Consider the following 24,048-nt stretch of genomic DNA (forward strand, 5'->3'; position numbering starts at 1 on the left):
ATTGCCCGCTGATTGAGCTGACCGAAGCCTGGGATTTTGGCAACGTCGTTGTGCAACGTCCGCAGGTGTCGCTAGCCTTGCATTATTTTATTCTGTTAAGCATTATCAGCCTGGGAACTTCCGTTCTGCTGAGAGACCGTGTTAACTCCTCCCTTACTTAGATGAAGGACGTCCTCGGACTTCTTGAAGCTGTCAATGATAACTTGAAGGTCACGCTGACGTTGGTCTCGCTGGCATTTTTGATAGAGCTTGTAAATAGTAAAGCAGATGACCAAGAAGGCGATCGCGGCCACTCCAGATATTATAGGCCGTGTTTCCAGTGCCTTTTCTATTTTGCCAATGTAACGTAGGTTTTTCATATTTAATTTTTGCAAGTATGGTAAGCTCAGTATTTCTTGATGGTCCGTAATGTTAAGGACTGTTGATGCAGCGGGGGCTGGTAATTTTTTAACGTAGCTCTTCAAGTTTTGGTATATGGTGTTATTTATTTTTACCTCGTCGTCGAATGTAACGAGGAACGTTCCGGTTACCAGTTGTCCATTGATTGTAGCAGTTCCGTCATTGAGAATGATGACGCCATCATCGATGATTGTTAGGGTTTCAAGGTGGCTGGTGCGAGTCGAGCAGTGTGCGTTGCCTCCTGAGTGAAGTTGCTGTGCGCAGGTGGTGTAGGGCATTTCTCTGCAAAATGTTGTTGTAAGGGCGGTGCTGCAGTTTCCAATCGGCATGATTTTGTTACCACAGTCAGCTATAGCATTATCTTCAGCAAAATTTAGAATAGTGCCGTTGTTTTCAACGGGGTGCAAGATTATCTTCTTACAAGCTACATACGGCTTAGGATATTTTAATATAAAGTATAAAAAATTATTATTTAATAAAACTTTCATTTGAGCAACTTCCATTAGATCAGTAACAGTAACATTTGTAGAATGTTCATTGATTAAATTTTGTAAATCATTTGAATCTAAAATTGCGGGGTTGATTATTCCAATTTTCGCAAGTGTAACTGACAACATTAAGGCTTCGAGTTCGGAAATAATTATTCTATTTCTTGATAGCAATTTTTCATACAAATTTTCTGTATTTATCTGTTGTACTTTTGCATTTTTTACTAAAATGTTTACTGTGTTTGTTAGGATATTTATTTGTTCCTGGGTCTTTGTGTTAATGTTTATTTGCCTATTTTCTGATTCTATGAGTTCTTTCTGCGTGAATTTAATTTTCTCAAAGTCATCGAAATCTGGAGTACCGGCTACGATTTTTAATGCGGTGCCTAATAAGTTGATGCTTCTAGCGTGTCTATGGTGAACATTTACTGTATCTATGAGAGTTCTGATGTGCCGTAAATCCGAGTCTAATATCTGCCTCATATGTGACCGAGGGAAATGTTCTTCCATTTCTTCCGTGTCCTTTACTATCTCCGAATACATTGTTAAATTGGTCGAATGTTTTAGGTATTGGAACTCTTTCCAAATGGTCACGTCTCCGTCTATGATTGGTATGTAGTTTGAGGTCGTGTAATCGGTGATTTTGGCCGTTATTGATACGGCGAGAAGAAGTACCGTCCAAATCCTGAGGTGTTGAAAATAAAAGAACAGAAAAAATAAACTTTATTATAATTATCTCAAATTGTCCTTATGGACCACCCTCCCTTTTATTAAGACTGTGGTCCCCAAGTCTGCTTCAATGGTTTCCTCGGTGTACAAATTTGAAAGTTTGTTTCCCAACCTCTTATTTGATTTTACGAGAACTTTGTCTCCTACTTGAAAATTTCTGTCTTATCTAGTTTTATTTAATCTTTGTAGTTGGATGTTCTGTGCATTTGAGACTTTATCTCTAATTTCTGCGTTAAGCTTTATAGTTGATGAGTGAATTATGTCCATGGGTCGTTTATTTGTTACAGAGTGAATGGTTCTATTGTATTCTATAGACGCGAGTAGTATTAATTCAACCGTGTCCTCAATACCTCTTTCGATTTTTAAACACCGTGCAATTTCTGTTAGTGTACTGTGGAATCTTTCCACTTGTCCGTTCGATGTACTGTGAAGAGGCGGTGCATTAACGATTTGCACGTTAAACCGGTTGCTTAAAAGAGACCTATTGTTTCAGATTTGATAGAGGGCTCATTATCGCAATATATTGTTTTCGGTCGCCGGTAGAAATTAATAAGTTGTAAAATCGCGGTTTGCACGTCTGCAATGGTTCTGGAAGCGATTGGTTGAACAATTAAAAATTTTGAAAATTTGTCTATGCAAGTTAAAAAGTATTTTTTGTCTGTCGAAAATATGTCAATGTGTAGGATTTCGCCTGTGTATGAGGGAATGGGTGTTTCTCCGAGAATTTGTTTCTGAGGGTGTCTATCAGAGAACTGCAAAAATCACTATTTTTTTGATTTAATCATACGGGAACTTTTTCAATCAACTCAACTCACTGAACAAAACACAGGGATGAGTAAAAATCAACTCATTTTGCCGTACACGTCATTCTGATTATCTTGAGTCTTCGGTTAAAAATTTCTCACTCAATTCAACTCACTGAATAAAAAATAGTGATGAGTGAAAATCAACTCATTTTGCCGTACGCATCATTCCAATCAAAAAAACGAGCATGCTATGACTCATATTTCATTTTAAAGTGGTGGAAGGTTAAAGAGCAGACATATCCCAGACTTTCGAAATTCGCACTTAATGTCCACTCAATGCCGGCAAGTAGTGCTGCTGCATTTGACCATTGATTCTTTTTTTCGATTTTTTAATTTTCTTTAGTATGTAAACAGTGGCGGATTTACCGAGTAGGCAACATAGGCAGCTGCCTAGGGCGGCAAATTTTTAGGGGCGGCTAATTTCGACTGTTAACACTACATAAAATACTACTTTTGAAAAGTAGGCTTTGTTGTGTAAAAAAAATCATACGAGTTGATTTTTGTGAGTTGAGTGCTATTCTTGTTCAAAAAAATGATTGTTGAACCGAATTAGTAGCGCCCGAAATCATTGTCCTGAACACGAGCCGAACGATTTGGAGTGAAACAAAAAATCGCTCAGACCCGAGTTGATTTAAAATCTACAACGAAAATGTGAGCGCATGCTAGTTTGATCGGCTGATCCGAACAGTGTGATTATTCGGCTGTTGAGCGCGTAGGAATTTTTTTTCATTCAGCCGAAGCCGTTCTCTGGTGTCTATCGTATTTTGCCTTCTGGGATATTTTACAATTTGCGACTACCTCATTTGCCATTTGAGTCATTTTGGGAAAAAAATAGTCTTGCAGAATCTGTTTTACGTTTTCCTGAGCGGCTCTATGAGCCCTGTTATGTTCTGACACCGTAATTTCTTTTTGTTCGTTTTTGTCTAGGATGTCAGTCACCATACGGTTCGTGTAACGGAATGTGGTTGTTGGGAAGGTTTCTATTAATTTATGTTGGATAAATGCCAGTACTGGTAGTTCTCATAAAATTGTATTGACTACGTCTTTTTTGACCACATCGCATACTCTCTGTATAAGTGTTTCTCTATCCGAGAAATATAAGAGATGTCGAGTTTTTTCACCAAACATAATGACCGTTCTAACTGAAGCAGTTCCGCTTTCTTCTATGATTATCTGGTTCCGAAAGCAGTTGACCGGTTTGTCTGTTTTTTCAATAGTGTAGGTGAGTGATAGCTCGCTATGTATTGTGGCAATATCTGACTGGGCATCCTCTTCTAGCTCGTAGATGTGCTGTCGGGACAGTGCGTCAGGGACGTAATTCTCTTTTCCTGGTTTATAAAAAATTTGGACGTTGAGCTACTCACTGAAAGCTTTCCAGCGCTTAATTTTTGCGTTTGGATTGCGATCTGAGACGGCGAAAGTAGTGTGGTGGCTGATGGTCAGTAAAAATGTTTGAATTTTTCACGCCGTATAAGTAATTTCTGAGGCTTTTTAAGGCCCATACTATTGCTAATAACTCCCTTTCGTTAGTTGCAAAATTTAGTTCCCTGTCCTTTAAAGTTCGTGATATCATGGTTATGGGTTTTCCGTCCTGTGACAAGACTGCTCCCAAACCAAAAGACGAAGCATCTGTCGTCAAGTCGAATGCTTTTTTGTAGTTTGGATATAATAGCATTACGTTTTCAGACGCGAGAACACTCTTAAGTTTTTCAAATGCCTGGCGTTGATTTTCGTCGAAGTTAACAGGTATTTTCTTTGATTGTCCTGCACTTACTTTGCCATTATCTCCTTTTAGGATGTCACTTATAGGTTTTGCAATAGATGCAAAGTTTTTAATAAAACACCTATAGTAACTAGCTAGTCCGAGAAATGATCTGACATTAAATAGTGTGGTCGGTTGTTCGTAGTTACGGATTGCATCTACTTTGTTAGGGCATGTTCTTATGCAGTGGCGGATCCACGGGGGGGGTTTTCGGGTCCGGACCCCCCCCCCCCATGGGATCATATACTTTATGCTTTTATTGGGCATGTTGGTGGAGTTGAAACACCAAGTTATTAATAAAAATTCGTAATTTTTTGAATGTTTTATAAAAATTTTAATTTATTTTCGAATAATAAATCAAGAAAAATATTACATATGATCCACAAACGGTTCTATTCACTCTTAAATTTCCGAGGTTTTTCAAAAAACTTTCTGAGAATTTCGTCTTCAGTCGAAGTTATGCGATGATGAATGTTCAAAGATGCAAGACCATTGAGACGCTCTTGACCCATCGTGTTTCTCAGATAATCTTTCATTCTCCTCAAAGTCGAAAATGATCGTTCTGGAGTTGCTGTGGTAACGGGTATCACCGCCAAAACCCATTGGGACAGTTTTAGATCAACCAAAACAAACATTTCTAGCAATAGGCTTTGGGTCATATTCTTGGTTGAATCTAAATCGATTCCATTTAGCCAAGTTATTGACACATTTCACCAAACTTTCTTTGTAATTTGTTAAATATATATTAACATTCATGATACCGGCAATAAAAACTTAGTTCCCGATCCCGGATGCAGCCATATAAGCCCAAACCATGACATGGTCACCGCCGTGCCAATGCATTTCTTTTAACTTTTTAGTTTCCATCTTCGTATTGGAACATCTCCTCACTTAGCGTCTTCCAACCAACCCAAAATAATTAAAAATTGATTCGTCTGCTTAAATTTCGTCATTCCAGAAATTTCTAACACCATGGCGAACTTGACCCAAGGCATCATATTTGTATACTTTTGAATATATTTTTTCATGCTACTTGATCATTAAAGTTATGGTGGTGCAATATGTTCCGAACTGTATTTGGGTAAAATTTGTTGACAATTTCGATCTCAATCTGCGCAGCAATTTTTGAAACCGATAGCTTGAGGTGTTCCTTAGTTTTCCGGACAAAACAGCGCTCCTCGAGATCGTTGAATATTTGGTTTGGTGCAACCCGGCCCTTTTTTGTAGCCCTTTCTTGATCTAGAACTGTCCCAATGGGATTAATACGCCAACACAGTCTCCAGACTTAAATTTTATTGAACAATTGTTGAAAATTTTGGACTTGGAGATTCGAAAAAGTGGATTTTCCAACGAAAATGACCTGAAGATTTTTTTACTGCAGAAGTGGGCTAAAATACACGTTAAAACAACTAGAAAAATGTTGAAATCTTTATGAAATTAATTTAAAGCCCTTAACAAACGGATAGGAGCTAAAAAAAAGTTTAAAAATTAAGAAATAGTTAAGTTATTGAACATTAAAGTGCTTGCACGAAATAAGCTTCGACGTCAGAAGTGCCTCGTTTTATTATTTTTATTTGAAAAGTTGTTTTGTTTTTGTAGATTAGTAAATTCTTTGTCATAATAGTTAATAAAGAGTTTCTTTAAATTACTGCGTTTAAATTTTGTTGATATCTTTTCTAGTTTGGCAGCAATGTCGATTTTAAATTTTATTTTGTTCTTGCACGAAATAAGCTTCGAGCCACTGTACGTGGTAATTATGCATATATCTCAAGGAAAAAAAAAAAATTTCTACCCCCCCTTAAAAAATTTTGGACCCCCCCCTTATCAAAATCCTGGATCCGCCACTGTTCTTATGCCTCCACTTGAAACCACGAAACCTAAATACTCTACATTTTCTTTAAAAAAAAATTAGATTTCTCGCGCGAAACTCTCATGTTTGCCTCATATAATTTGTCCAAGACCCATGCTATGTGTTTCACATGCTCGTGCATATTTTCCGAAAAAATAATTACGTCGTCGACGTAGACATAGCATGATTTCCCTATTTGTTCCCTGAGCACATCGTCGATGGCTCTCTGAAAAATGCTGGGTGCATTTTTCAATCCAAAGGGTAGTCTACAGAACTCATATTTCCCATTTCCTACTGAGAAGGCCGTTTTTCTCTGTCGCTCTCGGCGAGTAGTATCTGGTGAAAACCAGACTTTAAATCTAATGTGGTAAAGTATTTTGCCTTTCCTAAATTTGCCAAGATAAAAACTACGTTCGGGATAGGGTATTTGTCATCTAATGTCTTCAAATTAAGCCTTCTGAAGTCTATTACAAGGCTATTTTTTGTGTTTCCCTGTTCATCGGTCCCTTTTTTTATCTACAACCCAAACGGGGTTGTTATATGGAGACCGAGATGGTCGGATTATGCCGTCTCATAACATCGCTTGTGTTTCTGTGTTTACAAAGTCGGACACGCCCATCGGGTATGGATACAGTTTTGAATATATCGGATCTTCATTCTCTGTCCGGATAGTACCAACAGTGTTAGTATTGTACGGCAGCGCTTCGTTTGGCTCTGCAAATACACCCGTACGGTTTCCTAACATTTCCTGGAATTTTTCCAATATTTCCTGCGGTACCACTATATCCTCAACTTTTGTGAAATTTACATTTTCACACTTCAAAAACTTAATTTCCTCCGAACTGCTGTTAGTTATTAACTTTTTTTCCTTTTAGGTCAAGTACGACGTCAGTCTTTTTTAGTAGGTCCAGTCCAATAATTCCATCAAACATTGTTAAGTTTGGTAGCAAGAAAAATGTTGTATTTGTATTAAAAATGTGCATTATACATTTTTTATTTATAGTGTTATGACCATGGATGGATTTTATAGAAAATAGTTTATTTACGGAAACAACGTTTTTTAATTCTTTAATAGGTTTGATGTAATTTTTGGAAGCCCCTGTGTCAATTAAAAGTTTTATTTTTCTCCCTGCGATATCCCTTTCTATGAATGGGAACAGGGAGTCATGCCTAAAAAATTAATTTCATCATATTCTACTAGATCATCGTCGATGTTCTCACATTCCTCTTCGGCTACTGCCGGGTATTTATCATTGGTTTCATTTGGTGGGTCGTTTTCTACAGCCAGATAATTTATCCTCTGGTGTTTTGGTCCTGTATATCTAGCGCTACTACTAGTTGGCCTTTTAATCGTCTGTTTCTGATTATTGCTACCTTTGGGTCGAATATTTTGGTAAGTGCTTTGAATTTGTCTTGAAAACGGTCCACTTTGTTGGTTTTGGGTTGGTTGCCTAAAACGGGATAATGAAGGATCGACGTCTATTGGTTGGGTCGGTTCCTGTCTGGATGGCTGTCTTAGAGGTATTTTATTAAAATGGGGATTTTTACCATTTGGGTTAAACTTAGCGTCTGTCGATGCACTTCTTTGTTCAGCCCTTTGGTGTTTTTCCTCCGTGCTACGTGCGAAACTACTTGCGAAGATGTATCGCTCATGATTAGCGTCTACTTCTTGGGCTAAAGCTAAAGCAGAAACTAGATCGGTCGGTCTTGCCGAAAAAAGAACGTCGCTAAGCGATTTTCTTGTGCCCGAAATAAATACTCGTAGCGCATCTGCTCTGTATTTTTGTTCAGTGAGGCAGCTACGGTGTTGTCGTAGGTCATAAGCAGAGTCAGTTTTTTCTCCACTTCGTCATAGTACTGAAGAAGTGACATGTTTCCTTGACGGAGTGTTGACATCTCCTGTTCTATTAAATATATCGGTCGTTTGTCCGCGTATGTAAAGTCAAGCCTGTTAATAATAGCTTTAAAATTTAAAGGCGTGTCGAACGACGAAAGAACCATATCGGCCGAGCCTTTTATTTTGTTTCGGAGAATGACTAAAGCTTGATAGTGTTTGGAACTACCATCATATTTTTCAAATACTTTATAGGCGGTATGCGCCGCTTTCCTCCAAGAAACGTAGGTATGTCTCATTCTTTCCCTTAAAGTTCGACAGGGACTTCATAATATCTAACGTTTCGCAGCATGCGATACCTATTATAATTTCGGCATCCCTATACGTTTCTACTTCTGGTGTGCCGATATTTACACCACCTAATCGCTTCTGAACTTATTGTAATTTTTGTTCAAAGCTTTTTTCCTGCGCGGCGAGTGCGCTCGCAACTGCGCCTTCTATAATGGATTTTAATTGTTCACTGGTCAATGCCATGTTTGAACTATTTTGTTGTGAACTTTCCGCGGTGTTTAGCTTTTGAAATCTGTCTAACAAATCTTCTATGTCACTAACACTCATAAGATTTTAACACAAAGAACAAAGAATTTGTTCATTTTGTATTTAATTGTTTCTAAAAAAAATTTCCGAACTTGTGCCTTTATTTTTTTGACTGAGACTTTTTTATATTTTTAAAATATTTTGCAATTCGAAAATAGTGGGCGTATCAATGAACACTCTACTTACATGATTTTTATTCAATAATAGAGCTTAATGTTGTTGCCGCTGTCGGGTGTCTTCCTTCTTTTAATTCAGCTGCGCTTTTGTAGTCGTTCCTGGTTTGTTTTTATTTGGTTGTGTTGTTGTTGTTGCCTGGTTTTGTTGGGTTTACGTTGCTTTGCAGTTTTTTTTTTTTTTTTTTTTAAACGGATCGATCGCGTTGTATATTTTTTTATTTAATGTTTTTATTTAAACGTCGAATCGAGGGTCTTACGATCGCGTTTTTTCGTACAAAGGTCGAGGGTCTTACGACGCGTTGTTTTTTTTTATTTAACACGGGTCGAGGGTCTTACGACGCGTTGGGTGCCAATTAACAATATGTCCTTTTTAGGATTTATTTAAGACGCGATTTTAATTTGCGAATGAGAAGACTTTGTAATTGCGAGGTTTTACCGTCACCGTTTATTTCCAAAATTCAAATAACTGCTAAGTACATTAATTCTTATAACGAAAGCTAGCCCTATGCCGTAAAAGTGCTGACCCGGCTGCCCATGCATGGTGTTGGGTAGCCGCCGTTGCATTGAAGTGCATTGCCCGCTGATTGCGCTGACCGAAGCCTGGGATTTTGGCAACGTCGTTGTGCAACGTCCGCAGGTGTCGCTAGCCTTGCATTATTTTATTCTGTTAAGCATTATCAGCCTGGGAACTTCCGTTCTGCTGAGAGACCGTGTTAACTTAGATATAATATAACTCGCGTGTCATTTATGGTCTGTTATACCCAAAAAGAAGGGTATATTAAAAGGGTGAAAAATAAAATTGAACTGCTCATTCTTTTGCGTTGTGCGTTGACAATTAGTTGTGAAATGACTTAATTTGTGCAACGGGCAGCGGAATCGTTTAAAAATCATGTAAGTGTCGTTAAGATTAAAAAAATATTATGTAATTTATTACAAACTTATTTAAATCTTTTTAGGATTCAGCCTGTATGTACGACAAATTCTTTTGAAAGGTGAGTTTGCTTTAAATTAAAATAAAGTAATACATATATAATATGTAATAATAAAAATATTTTTTGTACCATAGATGGACGCAAAATAGCCGTTGTCCTGCAAATATTCCACATAAATGGTAAACAAAAACTTTTTAATTTCATATTATTTATGTACTTATCTCTTATGTTACAAAATAAGATTTATTAATAAAATAAAAAAAAATATATATATATATATATTGTTTTTCATATGAATTTGGGGATGACATTTTAGACATTGGCATAGATGATTTCACTAAGGGTATCCTCGCAAAAGCCATCGATGACAACATCGCCTCCACGCCATCTACGATATCATCGATGTCTTATACGAATTTTCTCCATACAAAATTCGTATAAGCCATCGATGCCTCGTTCGATGACTCGGACAAAATGGTCATCGAGAGCGACATGCATGTCAAATCCTAGAATGCCATACAAGAGCTTTCTATGAAATGGCATCAGTTCGGCAGGTCGTCGTCCATGTCATCGACGACAAGCCACTTTTGGAACTGCAGGGTACGCACTTGCTTGTTCTCACACACGCAACCGCATTCTTTTTTAAGATTATTACGCTCTCAACTTTGTGCGAGCGCGCTGATAGCGAGAGAGGATAGAAGAGGATAGAGAGATCGTTCGTCAGCGGTTAGAGAGGTATGGCGATCCTCGCTTTTTTCGTGACAGTCATGAATCGGTTTTACTCCGTCCCCGCCTCCCCATAACGCGTCTAAAGAAGTTTCTCTTAAAAAATGTAAATACTACAAAACACAATTTAAGAAACAAAAGATAACTAATGCCGTTAAACTCCCACAGGAACCTTCTGTACAATGATGTTGTTTCTATTATTCACCACGGGCCACACTCAACAAATTCAAATAACCAACCCAGATTCCAACCTTGGCTATTTACTCTTCTCAAGCATTCCATTTCAAATACCGGTAGTGTATGAACATCACTGTCTAAGAATTAATTTAACGGAAATAAATATCATCACAAATTCTTTTGGTAACAAAATCACAGACTCGCCCAGAATGAAATACAGTAGAATCCGCTTATCGCGACTTTCAAGGCACCGACGAGTTTTCGTCGTTTACCCGGAAGACGCACTAAGCAAAAGGATATAAGTCTATAAGTCTGTCTGGGGACCAATCAAGCCATCAAGTTTTCGTCGCAATACCCGGACGGGCACTATAAGCGGGGTCGTTATAACGGGATTCTACTGTACTTGTACAATAAACTACTAAAAGAATTAAATGGTATAACTATTCATCAGCAAAATAGGCAGAAACGTGGACTATTTGACATAATAGGTTCATCATTTAAATTTTTTTTGGCACACTTGATGAAAATGATAGAATAAAAATTGACAAAAAAAATAGATCTAATTGCAGAAAATTCAATTCAACTTCATAAATTAAATGATGTTATAAGGTTTGTTAATAAAGGATTACAGAAACTTACTAACTACGAAAATAACCGCAATTGTATTGACACGCTTGTTTATAAACTCGCACAAAATTGTCAAGAATTAAATGGCGATATAAAAATAAATGGAAACAAAATCATTAGAATAAAAAAAATGTAGAGTTAAAATTGGAAATGTTATTTTAAGCGAAAATTCGTTAAGTCCAGAAATTGATTTAACACCATTGTATTCTCCGATTAATGTAACTAAGATAAAAATGGTAGAACACAATGACGTTTTAAAACTAATTTCAGAAAATAACACTACACTTTACGTAATTATAATAATTGTAGTTATTGTTCTTATTATTTTTCTTGCCCTATCAAAATTTTTTGTAAACAAGGGGCAGCACAAAAAAGATTTTTGTCACAAGAAATTAGTCTTAAGCTGAGTTCATTTGAATAAAGACGTGAAACTAAATATTCGTTAATTTATTCTCCTTGGCGTTGTCCCTAGTCAACTGACGGGACATTAGTTCGACTCATTAAATTAATTAACAATTTTACTATATATATATACTATGTATGTATGTATTGTTTTTCATATGAATTTGGGGATGACATTTTTAGACATTGACATTGGTGACATTGAAGCCATCGATGAAATTGTATCCCCCACATCACCAACGAAGTCATCAATGACTTATACGAATTTTCTTCATACAAAATTCGTATAAGCCACCGATGACTCGTTCGATGGAACGAAAAACATGGTCATACAGAGAGTCAGTCATACAAAAAACGGAGATCCCATACAAATGTCTATTTGAAATTGCATCGGTGCGGCACATATGTACTTGATGGGATCTGAAGTGTCTCCTTCACTGCGTTGGAAATTTCTGACTGAAATTTTGATACCCTCTGCAATTAAATGCAGTTCTCTTTTTTCCAAATTTATAAAGAGGAAAGGTTTGATTTTTTGTTTGCTTGTTTGAATAGGCTCCGAAACTAATTAACAGATTTGAATACCTCTTTCACTTTTGGAAAGCTACATTTTTCCTGAGTTACACGTTCTGTTAACGGTTCTTAATCTTTTTGTCTTTTCTGGCATTCCTTATATTACGACCAGTGCCGGCTTTGGCCAACGCGTGTCCTTTGTATTTGAAAATACAATTCAGCTCAAGGTTTTATCTCAAGTAATATTTGGAAAGAATGCTTGTAGTAACACTGCCAATTCTTTGAATGATTATCGTAACTTAGTGTTGCTGTTATGGTATTTCTCAGTCTATTTTCTATTAAATGGGTTGTCGGGTCATCCAGACGCAGCAGATATGTAGATTCTCTTATTGCTAGCTCTTAGCTTATCTGCATAATTACCATCGCTCTTTCTCTCTCTCTTTATCTTTCTATTCGCTCTCTCTCGCTGCTTGTTGGTTTGTACTTTCGGTCAGCAATCGGCTGATCCGCGTCTTGATTCAATTCAATTGTATTACTTCTTTTCGATCTCGCGGAACATTTATAACTCATTTTCGTCGAAATAAAATCGCTGCTCTCGCATAAATCGAACTCAAAATTTTGTTAATTTTTTAATTTCCACAGCTAATAAAAAAGCTTATTAGCTAAACATTTGGTGACCCCGACGTGATTTGTGCATAAAAAAGACCCAGTGCAAGTCACAAAAATTTAATTTATTTTACCAGGCTGCATATTTTACTTGATCTGTGTTGCAGCTGGATTGTGCGTTAAACGGCCATAAACAATACAAACATATATATAAATTGATTTGTGCAAAAATATCACAATTGTTACACAAACTTGTACATAAGGCGGTATATAGACCAGTAGCGGACCGATTTTCATTATTTCCCTTGGCGCTCATCTTCCCGCTGAAGCCGAATTTTGCCCGCCGAGTTGCAGTTGAATTTCGCGTTTTCTTGCCATAAACAATATAAATGTACATATATATATTAATTGATATGTGCAACTAAACAAATTGTTACACAAACTCGAACGTAAGGCGGTATATAGACCAGTAGCGGATAATTTTTCGCTATTCCCCTTTTGCGTTCATCTTCCCGCTGAAGCCGAATTTTGCCCGCCCAAACTGCTGCTATTGTTGTCGTTGTTGCTGCTTAAGGGGAGGTTCTTTTGGATTTTTTTGAAAAAATCAATTTTTTTTTTTTTTTAATAAAATATGTGTAGAATATACGTGCCAAGGGATATTTCGATACGACGCGTATTTCTTGAGCTAGAGCGTGTCAAACATACCCATGTCACGCGCGCTGTGGCACGCTAAGCGCGCCGATTTACCGCGCAGCTCTAGATGATGCCTTATGTCCCGAAACGAATAACGGTTGATAAAGCAACTACTTTAACGTTTTGTAAATTTTACCTCAAATTCGTAATCAGCGACCCTAAAAACCTATTAAAGCGGATGATGGTTGTGATAACTTATCGAAGAAGAAAGTTATCTCAAGGCAAAGTTTCTAAAAACTTAAACGCGTTTTTCTCGGAACCATGTTTTCAAACCTCTTGTCGCGCACAGGGCTCGTTCTATTGATCCGATTTCCTTCATTCAAGAAATGTTTGAAAATATATACTTTTTGTATTATAAGGCATAAAAAATTGCTTATTTATAATTTTTAAACGAGATCAAAGTAAAAAAAAAGAGAAAAAATGTCAATTTTTTTTAAACGTCCATGAAATTGGTTTATTTTTACCAAAATTGATTGTCGTTAGGTATAAGGCATAGAAAATTCCATAAATTTTAATAAATTATATAGATTTCTAATTTCAGTTCACTACCAGCGGCCCGACACTAGACAAAGCAGAAAAAGAAAGGTCGACGAGATCCGCCATTTTGAAGCCGCCATTTTGAATTTCCTGAATATTGAATATTTTTTTAATCGTTAATAAACAACGAATCAAAAGTTCAAAAGCATAAGTTCGTATGTCTTTTCATTTTCCCGCAATTCTCAAATTCTCAAAGTTTGCTTAATTTTCGGAAAAATCCAAAAGAACCTCCCCTTAATATGTCTCTAGAAATTTCGGTAAGCGTCACCGACAATGGCAGTTCAAGCAGGGTGACATTTCTGAAGCGCAAGGCAACTTCAATGTTTAATAGAGTGGAGCGGTTAATGGAATCTCTTTCAAGTTCGGCTTTAAATTCTTTTGACGATTCTGGCCTTCATGTGAGGTTGGAACTTATCGAGGAACTTCAAACGGCATTTAAAAAGGTTCTCAACGAGCTCGAAGAGTTGGATTTTGAGGAAATTGAAAATGAATTGGAGGAGAAATTTGATGATGTCGTCGTAATTCTGAAGTCGACGGTTCGATCGGAGATCACGAAGCGCTCCTCGCAATTACTTCAGCATTCAACTTTTGCTGATGGTAATACGCCCGGTTTTTCCGGCCATCAGCAGCGACAAACTCGCCGAGCGATTCCACTTCCCGCTCTTGAACTTCCGAAATTCGCTGGAGGTTATGCGAATTGGGCAGATTTTTATTCCATGTTTACAACTATCATAGATAGTCATTCTGACCTGACCAACATAGAAAAGCTGCAGCATCTACGTTCATGCCTGAGGGATTCTGCGTTGGAATCCATCCGCTCGCTGGAAATTTCGGATGGCAATTATTCTGTTGCTTTGGACTTATTGCAAAACCGATTTGATAATCGTCGTTTGCTTTTTCAGGCACACATTACTGAGATCCTGGGGCTTAAGGCAGTGCAGAGTGGTTCCGTTTCGACGCTTCGTGATCTGTCAGATAAATTCAACGATCATATTCGTGCTCTAAAGGGATTGGGCACGACTGAACAAATCGCAGGATGCATCATCGTTCAAATACTGCTGCAAAAGCTAGATCCTGCGAGCCAGGCCAAATGGGAAGAGCGGTTAGAGGATCCAGCATTCGTCAATGTAATTCCGACGTGGGAATGGCATGGCCATGGTGTTTTGGAGCAGCGATGCAGGACATTGGAGACTATGGATTTCGCCATGGCAAGCTATGCGTCTGGCAATCAGGTGGGATATAATGGAACATCTAATTCCCGTAGGTCCGCTTTTGTTGCCACAAATATTAACCCTTGGATTTGTTCGTACTGTAATGCTTCTGGTCACTCCATTCATTACTGCCAAGATTTTACAGCCCTGCCCCCTGCTTATCGGCTTCAAGAAGTGAAGAGACTCGCTCTTTGCATAAACTGCCTTAAGTTAGGGCATCAGTTGAGGCAGTGCAATTCCAGCAATTGTCACACATGCGGATCTAAGCACCACACCCTCCTTCACTTGGGAAATTTGGCCTCAGCTTCTCCACAGGCAGGATCTCAGCTTCTAGAAGCTCATGCCTCTATTGCACCCAATACTGTCGTTGAACCATCTGCCGTGCCTTTCTCATCCACTGCTCTTATTGCTCAGGATTTCAGTACTGACATTGTGCTCCTAGCCACTGCCACTGTTCTCATAAAATATCGGTCTGAAGTTTTCGTTCGATGTCGAGCCCTTCTTGACTCCGGCTCTCAGCTGCATCTAATAACATCTCGCTTCGCAGATCAGCTTCAAATAAAGTAGATAAAGACTTCGGCTTCTGTGACTGGAATAGGTGATTCCAGCTTTGTTACCAATGGTCTCTCAGTCAATATTACGATGCAGTCTCGAACCTCTGAATACACGGTGAACATAACCGCAGTTATTGCTCCCAATATAACTGAGCGACAGCTTAGTTTCAATGTGGACATCGGCAGGTGGAAAATACCGCAAAAGCTGTTGTGCGTTGGGCAAATTAAGCTCCCACCTGGATTACCGCTTATACAAAAAACTCGCCTGGGATGGGTTGTTTCCGGAGGATATGGCGTCTCCAATGGCTCATCGTTAATCTCGACCATTCCTTTACCTATTGTTAGTAGGGATAATAGCTTAGATCGACTTGATGATCTTCTTCGTCGATTTTGGGAGGTGGTAAGCTGCGTGGAGCCAATTGCGCATGCTACTAAGGAAGAACTGGACTGTGAGACGCACTTTAAAAAGCATTTCATTCGTTCCCCTGCTGGAGAATATTCTGTTCATTTGCCTGCCAAGCTCAACCTGGAATTATTGGGTGAGTCCTACCAGCAAGCTTATCGTAGATTCCTGTCCCTAGAGAGGAAGCTAGATCGTCGGCCAGCCTTGAAGGCCCAATATGCGGCTTTTATAAAGGAATGCTTTGACTTGGGGCACATGTCAACAGTTGCTGGCGCAGACCTCGCTTCTTGTCGCTTCTTTTTGCCTCATCATTGCGTCACAAAGGAGGACAGTTCCACTACAAATCTTCGCGTAGTTTTTGACGGATCTGCCGCTACTTCATCAGGCTACTCTCTCAATGATTTGCTCATGGCAGGCCCCGTAATTCAACATACCCTGTTCCAGATTTTAATTCGATTTCGCTCATACCCGGTAGCCATCACTGGAGACATTTGTAAGATGTACCGTTGTGTCAAGGTACATCCAGAGGACAGCTATTTGCAATGCATTTTATGGAGGACTTCCCTACAGGACAAGCTGCAAGTATTCAAGCTGGACACCGTCACTTATGGCACGAAGCCTGCATCATTTCTGGTTGTGCGGGCTATGCATCAGCTGTCAAGAGACGAGCATTCTTCGTTTCCGCTTGGGGCTGAGGTAATTCAGCGCGACTTTTACGTAGATGATCTGATATCTGGAGCCCAGACCGTGGACGAGGCTATCATCATTGTAGATCAGACCTCTAAAATTCTGTCCCGAGGAGGCTTTAAACTTAGAAAGTGGTGCTCAAACGTGCCAGCGGCTTTGTGTGGAGTGTCTGACGAAGATAAGGAGTCATATTTAAAGTTTGATGACGGCACTGACTTTACCAAAACTATGGGTTTAGCCTGGGATCCTGCTTCTGATCAGCTCTTGTTCTCTTTTTCTGTCTTGCAGTTGACCTCAAGTCCCTGTAGGTGATCTGTCCTGTCTGCCATTGCACGATTTTATGATCCTCTTGGATTGGTTGGTCCGGTGATAGCAAAAGCGAAAAATTTCCTTCAGCAATTGTGCAAGGAAAGGTTATCCTGGGATGAAAGCCTTCCTGAAGCTCAGAATACGGAATGGAGTTGCAGGAGTTTTGTGCAAATCAAGCGATTGTGTTTCCCTCGGCTAGTTCTGTCTCCAAACTCAGAGATTCAGGTCCATGGATTTTGCGATGCGAGCATGGAGCATACGGCGCCTGTGTCTACATCGTGTGCAGTGGACAGTCGCAGTTGCTTTGTTCAAAGTCAAGGTTTGCTCCCTTGAAGACACTCACCGTGCCCAAGCTGGAGCTTTGTGGAGCCGATTTCTTGTCTAAGCTCATCTCAGAAGTAGCTGGCACCAACGTATTTAAGGGACAGTATTATTGTTGGAGTGACTCTGCGGTTGCGCTGTCCTGGATCCGAGACGAGCCCTCCAGATTCAACATGTTTGTGGCAAACCGAGTTGCTGCCATCCAAGAGTGAACCGATTCGATGGAGTGGCGTTACGTTCCAACTTCTTTGAATCCGGCTGACATTCTCTCCCGAGGTGTCCTTCCCACTGAGCTGAGGGAGTCCCCTATATGGTTTAACGGGCCGACATTTCTTTGCAGACCCAAGATTGACTGGCCTCCCCCAATCCTTGCTGAGAAGTCAACACCTGAGCTTCGTCGAAAGGTCCTGCTAATTAAATTGCCATACGTAGACATCATAGCCTGTTCCAAATTTGCAAATTCCTTCGCTTCGCTTCAAAGGATTTTCGGATACGTCTTCAAATTTATCAATCGCATTCGGCAGGCGGATCTTAAGGTGTCGGATATCCAAAGCGGTACTCAGCTGTTGCTTCGTCTGGTTCAGCGTTCTCATTTATGGGAAGACATTAAATCCTTGCAGTCTAAAGGAGTAGTAGCCCAATCTAGTTCGCTAGCATCTATATCTCCCTTTATTGAACTCGTCGCTGGATTTCAATGCCCGTCATCCAATCATATTGCCACGGAGCCATCCTATCACTGCCGCCATCGTTACTCACTTTCATGAGCGCAATCTGCACACTGGACCTCGAGCCTTACTCTGCATAGTTCGATCCCAGTATTGGGCTATTGGGGGGAGGAAGACGGTGAGCAAGGTTTTGAACAAATGCGTCAGATGCTTTCGAACGAAGCCTCGATTATGTAGCATGTAATGGCGGATCTCCCAAAGGAGCGATTGGATGGATCTCATGCATTTGAAGTCATTGGCATTGACTTTTATGGACCATTCATTTACAAGCCGGAAGTGCGAAACAAGGCCCCAGTAAAATGCTACGTTTGCGTCTTTATCTGCTTCGAAACAAAGGCCATTCACTTGGAGTTGATCAGGGATCTCTCAACGGTATCATTTCTGCATGGCCTAAAAAGATTTATATGCACCAGAAGAAAACCGCGGCAGATTTGGTAGGACAATGCAACGAACTTTGTGGGTGCACGCAATGAGCTGATTGAGTTGAGACGCCTGTTCCTCAGCGACGAGCATCAGAAAGCGACGTTGGATTTTTGCCTAACGGAGCTTATTGATTGGCGTTTTATTCCTTCCAGATCGCCACATTTTGGTGGTCTCTGGGAAGCTGCGGTGAAGACGGCGAAGCACCATTTCTACCGCGCTATTGGGCCTTCAGTGTTGGCCTTCGAAGAGCTGCGGACTCTTCTGTGCCATATCTCGGCAGTAGTTAACTCCCGGCCTTTAGTCTCAATTTCAGAAAATCCCGCTGATCTGGATGTGCTTACGCCAGCCCACTTTCTGAATGGTGGCCCACCATCCTCATTCATCGAGCCGGATGTGACCGCCCTTAACTTCAATCGGTTGGATGTATGGCAACGTGTGGCCTACTTGCAGCAGGTCTTCTGGACCCGATGGAAGAAGGAATACCTGACGCTACTGCAGCAGCGCTCCAAATGGCGTACCCCGAAGCCTGGCCTAGTTGTCGGTGACGTGGTGCTGGTTAAGGATGAGAACTTGCCTCCGATGAAGTGGCCCCTAGCGAGAGTCGTTGAGCTTCTGTGTGGTCGAGATGGAGTTGCTCGAGTTGCCGTTCTCAAGACAACATCTGGAGTGACAAAACGAGCAGTTAATAAGCTGTGTCTGCTGCCCCTTAAGGATGCTGTTGAAAGCCAGGCTTCCAGCGGGGGAGTATGTCGGGTCATCCAGACGCAGCAGATATGTAGATTCTCTTAATGCTAGCTCTTAGCTTATCTGCATAATTACCATCGCTCTTTCTCTCTCTCTTTATCTTTCTATTCGCTCTCTCTCGCTGCTTGTTGGTTTGTACTTTCGGTCAGCAATCGGCTGATCCGCGTCTTGATTCAATTCAATTGTATTACTTCTTTTCGATCTCGCGGAACATTTATAACTCATTTTCGTCGAAATAAAATCGCTGCTCTCGCATAAATCGAACTCAAAATTTTGTTAATTTTTTAATTTCCACAGCTAATAAAAAAGCTTATTAGCTAAACATGGGTTTTAAAATAATTTTCAGAATAATATACTGATTACTTCGGAGGCAATTTTTAGCGCGAGACCCTGGGCAGTGGCCTAGGTTCGCCGCTCCTAAAACCAGACATGACTTTTTAATTTCTGTACAAAATTTACTCAACTCTAGACTTAGGCATGATCATGGTTTAAAAAGTACAAGGTAGTCTCGTCGGCAGCGTCGTCCCCTATTGCGCACTACAATGAGTGCGTGTGAGAGGATGTTTTCTTATAAGTGCGAAATAAACAGGAACCCTTTTAACCCTTATGCTGGGCATGGGGCTTAATAAGGACTGTTATATGACAATAAGAATTAATTGTTCCGTAATTCCCCTTAAAAAAATAGTTTTGTACAATATTAAGTGTTACTGCTTGTATGTGCTTGCTGCAATAATTGCAACAAGTATAATATTTTTCATAAGCACACAAGGGTTAACGTTTTGAGAAAAAATCGTCCAATTACAACCTTAAACTTCGAAAACCCGAACGCACTGAGCAATAGGGAGACAATACCCGAACAATTCTGCAGCAGAGGATACAACCTTATATTTATGTATTATACCATGGGCATGATTTCCTACTGCGTTTGCAATGTATAAGCAGAAAAAATGAAATTATTTACAAAATGGTTTTCGTAGTTTTTTAAGGTAGGATGCTCATTTTTTTTTTTTTTTTAATTAAATATAGCCTCTGTCACTCAGGAAAAATGTAGCTTTCCAACAGTGAAAGAATTATAAAAACTATAAAAACCTATTTAATTCAAACAAAAAAAAATCAAACCTTTTCTCTATAATTCTGGTATAGAAAAAGATCCGTTCAAAAAAGACAACTGAAGGAGGCTTTATCATTTGTGTAGGCCGTAGCGCAGGTGTTTTGCTCAACATGATATACATAAGTCGTTTTAGATTTGCCACATACCTATGTAAGTTCTCAAGTCTCTAAAGAAAATATTCTGTATATTAATTATACTAAGGGCCATTGTGTCACTTTACTGTTACTATTATACTTACGAATTCGACGGGACAATAGAGGAAACGTCACAAATGGAAGCTGGTGTACCGGGAAATGCTTTCTCATATTCGGTAAACCTTTGAAATATTTCTGGGAACCAAACCATTAGCGTGTAGTAGCTGTTTATAAATAATAGCTTTTACTGAAAATATTTTTAACTTCTTCTATTAATACTTACCTGGTTGTTAGGCAAAATTGAATACCACAAGTTAAGAGTGAAACCCTTATATATGGTTGTTTAAACAAGATTGTGGTTTGTGCCCATACCTCCAATAATAATACCTTTAGTTCATCAGACTTTCGAAATCTGAGATTGGCAATGCTTTTCATTCCTATTTTCTGATAATATCGATCTGGTATTCTTAGGTTAGTGCACTGGTCAACGAAATAAAAATAAGGTATGAACCAATTAAAAAAATTAAGATCGATTAAATCAAAACGACGCAGGCAATATTATCTTACCTTTAAAGTTGCGCATAACAGCACTCTTTTACAATCTAATAAATACAAGTTTGTATTTTTTCACAATGGTTCACCAAAGTGAGAGAGACTATGACTATATGACTATGACTATGACTATAAAGCAATCAAAACAAATCTTTAAAAAAAAATTAAATTTATTTCTCTTCAGTTTTGCCTTGAAAACTTGAAGAACACACTTTAAAATGGTTTTGAAAATCTTTATGACAGAGAAGTCGCGGTTGGAAAAATAGAAACGGGAAAAATCGAATCATACTTAAGAATGGCAGAAATTCATATAACGGGTGTTTATTTTTAGAGGTACAGAAATTTAAGTTGCAATAAAACAACGATGGATTATTCGATTGACATGATTTTTTTTTATTCGAAAGATAATCTTGTGGCATTACATTTTATATATGATTTCTGGCATATGACCGCCACGGCTGGCTCGGATTTAGTCCAATCTGCACGTCCAATTTTCGATGACTTTTCCCAACATTTGCGGCCGTATATCGGCAATAACACGGCGAATGTTGTCTTCCAAATGGTCAAGCGTTTGTGGCTTATCCGCATAGACCAATGACTTTACATAGCCCCACAGAAAGTAGTCTAGCGGTGTTAAATCACAAGATCTTGGAGGACAATTTACAGGTCCAAAACGTGAAATTAGGCGGTCACCAAACGTGTCTTGCAATAAATCGATTGTGGCACGAGCTGTATACCGATCACCATTGACTGTAACGTTCTGGCCATCATCGTTTTTGAAGAAGTACGGACCAATGATTCCACCAGCCCATACAGCGCACCAAACAGTCAGTTTTTCTGGATGTAACGGTGTTTCGACATACACTTGAGGATTAGCTTCACTCCAAATGTGGCAGTTTTGTTTGTTGACGTAGCCATTCAACCAGAAGTGCGCTTCATCGCTAATCAAAATTCGCTTATGAAAATCGGGAACAACGACAATCTCGTTTTGGGCCCATTCGACGAATCTACGCCTTGCTTGATGATCGTTTGGCTTCAATTCTTGCACGAGTTGGATTTTGTAAGCACGCAAGCCAAGATCCTTCCGCAAAATCTTCCATAAAGTGGATGGACACAGATCCAATTTCTGTGCTCGATGGCGGATGGACTCATTCGGGTTTTCCTCAATGCTACGCTCTACAGTAGCAATAGCTTCTTCTGTACGCAAGTACGGCGTCTCTGGGGATGCAAGTTATCAATAAGAGTAAACGTGGTGCGAAAACGTTCCATGGTTAATCGAATTAACTGCTCTGATGGACGATTTTGTCGACGATAAAATGGACGTAGTGCGCGATACGTATTCCGCACTGAACCATTACTTTCGAAATAAAATTGCACTATTTGCAAGCGTTGTTCAGGCGTGAGTCTATTCATGATAAGTTGCCAAACCAAACTGAAAATAAATCACTTGACAGCTGTTAAAATAAGTGATGCCAACTTAAAGTAATATAAATACCTCTAAAAAAAAATACCCGATACCAGAGCTTTCAATGCTTCAAGGGCTAAAAGAGATGCACCGGGGACTCTCTAGAAGTGAACCCTGACCAACTTATCAGCAGCCTGCCTGCATGGCCCACAATAGTCCACTCCTGTTTTACGAAAGGTTAGCTACCTATGAAATAAGCTTAAGTCACAGCGTTTACCCGAAAATATCTGAGCTATTTGTTGATTATGATAGCCACAACTTACAGCCTTTAATTGCCCAAGCCCGTCGTTGCAAGCAACGTCTTTGATCTCTGAAAATATACGGTTATTGCCTTGGTGACTGGATGTTCCTCGGGTAACAATTTTGGGTGTTTCTTATCATAGTCCAAGATTGCGTTCTAAAGCCTTCCACTCACGCAAAGTATTCTATCGAGGCCATGTATTGGCCTTGGAAGAATCTTCTTGCCCTTCTGTGGACGTCGCTTGTCCTGGCTAAGAAACTCATACCATAACTTGGCTTAATGGATCTGTTCAATGGTTTTCAGAAGAAGTACAACTTCTTAACAGGAAGACGGCCTTTTAAATTAGAAAAAAAAACCGATAAAGGTACGTAAATGAACGCTGAAAGGATTCAAACGAGTTGAAGAATTTAGAGTTGAAAGATAACACAGCGCAAACAATTCTATTAATACCGTCGAACGAGGATCCGTCCTTTACTGGATCTAACAATGTTGGTCATTTCGACGAGTTATGCAAAAGAAAGGGAGTTCCGTCAGCCCAAAGGAAAATCTCTCTCTTTATTTTGTCAACTTAAAAATTTTTAGGATTCTGTTGGACAAACTTCCTCGGGGGTTGCCGAATCCACGTCAACCAGTCATTAAAGGTGTAATCGAAATCTATAGTTTCCTTGACGCTTAACATCGGTTAACATAAGTTCAGTCGAATGCAGAAAGTTATAATCTTGGAAATGTCAAAACCTTTAAGGAGGATACTCTCGACTTGGCGCAGAGCTCCATAAACAGATAAGTTAGCAACGCAGAATCAATGAAACTAGACGAACGCGTGTGGTCGCATTACCAATCGTGGAAATTTTAATGGGCTCTGGTAATGTCCTATCGCAATCCAAGTTAGCATTCCTGAGAGATAGCTTGAAGATCATGGATTTTGTAACAATTGGTGTTTTTACCGGAGTGGATCATAGACCTTGGCTATTATTGGTAATGCACTTCGTTCGGTGACTTGACAATTTTTGGGAAATATTTAATGACAGTTGACCAGAGGATAGATCCCAAACTAGACCCATCGCTTTGGCGACTGCTGTCATCGTGAAATTTAATAAGCTGCTGCGATAAAGAACAGAGAAAGAGAAAGAACACTAAAGAAGAGAAAATACGCCATGGAAATTGAAGACGACTTAGATGCGGATTATACATATTATCTATTAGAGTAAAATCCCTTCCGTCATAACACGTAGGCAGAAGATAAAAAGTTAATCGATGCCGGAACTTCTAAAATTTATATGGCACCCCTTCCGATGCTTAAAGACGTCGTGAATGCAGA

The 24,048-nt window shown here is 39.4% G+C and overlaps 1 protein-coding gene across 1 annotated transcript in view; it reads right to left on the bottom strand.

The window, feature by feature from the left end:
* LOC122320325 (synaptic vesicle glycoprotein 2A-like) overlaps positions 1 to 24,048 on the bottom strand; it is a 641,446-nt gene that overhangs the window by 14,496 nt on the left and 602,902 nt on the right. Inside the window, exons 7-8 of the mRNA XM_043208507.1 lie at positions 20,756 to 20,952; positions 20,577 to 20,696 (exon numbers count right to left, since the gene is read on the bottom strand). Of these exons, the coding sequence (XP_043064442.1) occupies positions 20,577 to 20,696; positions 20,756 to 20,952 (317 nt within the window). The remainder of the gene's footprint in view (positions 1 to 20,576; positions 20,697 to 20,755; positions 20,953 to 24,048) is intronic.

Source organism: Drosophila ficusphila, unplaced genomic scaffold, assembly GCF_018152265.1.
Source record: "Drosophila ficusphila isolate 14025-0441.05 unplaced genomic scaffold, ASM1815226v1 contig_470, whole genome shotgun sequence".
NCBI lineage: Eukaryota > Metazoa > Arthropoda > Insecta > Diptera > Drosophilidae > Drosophila > Drosophila ficusphila.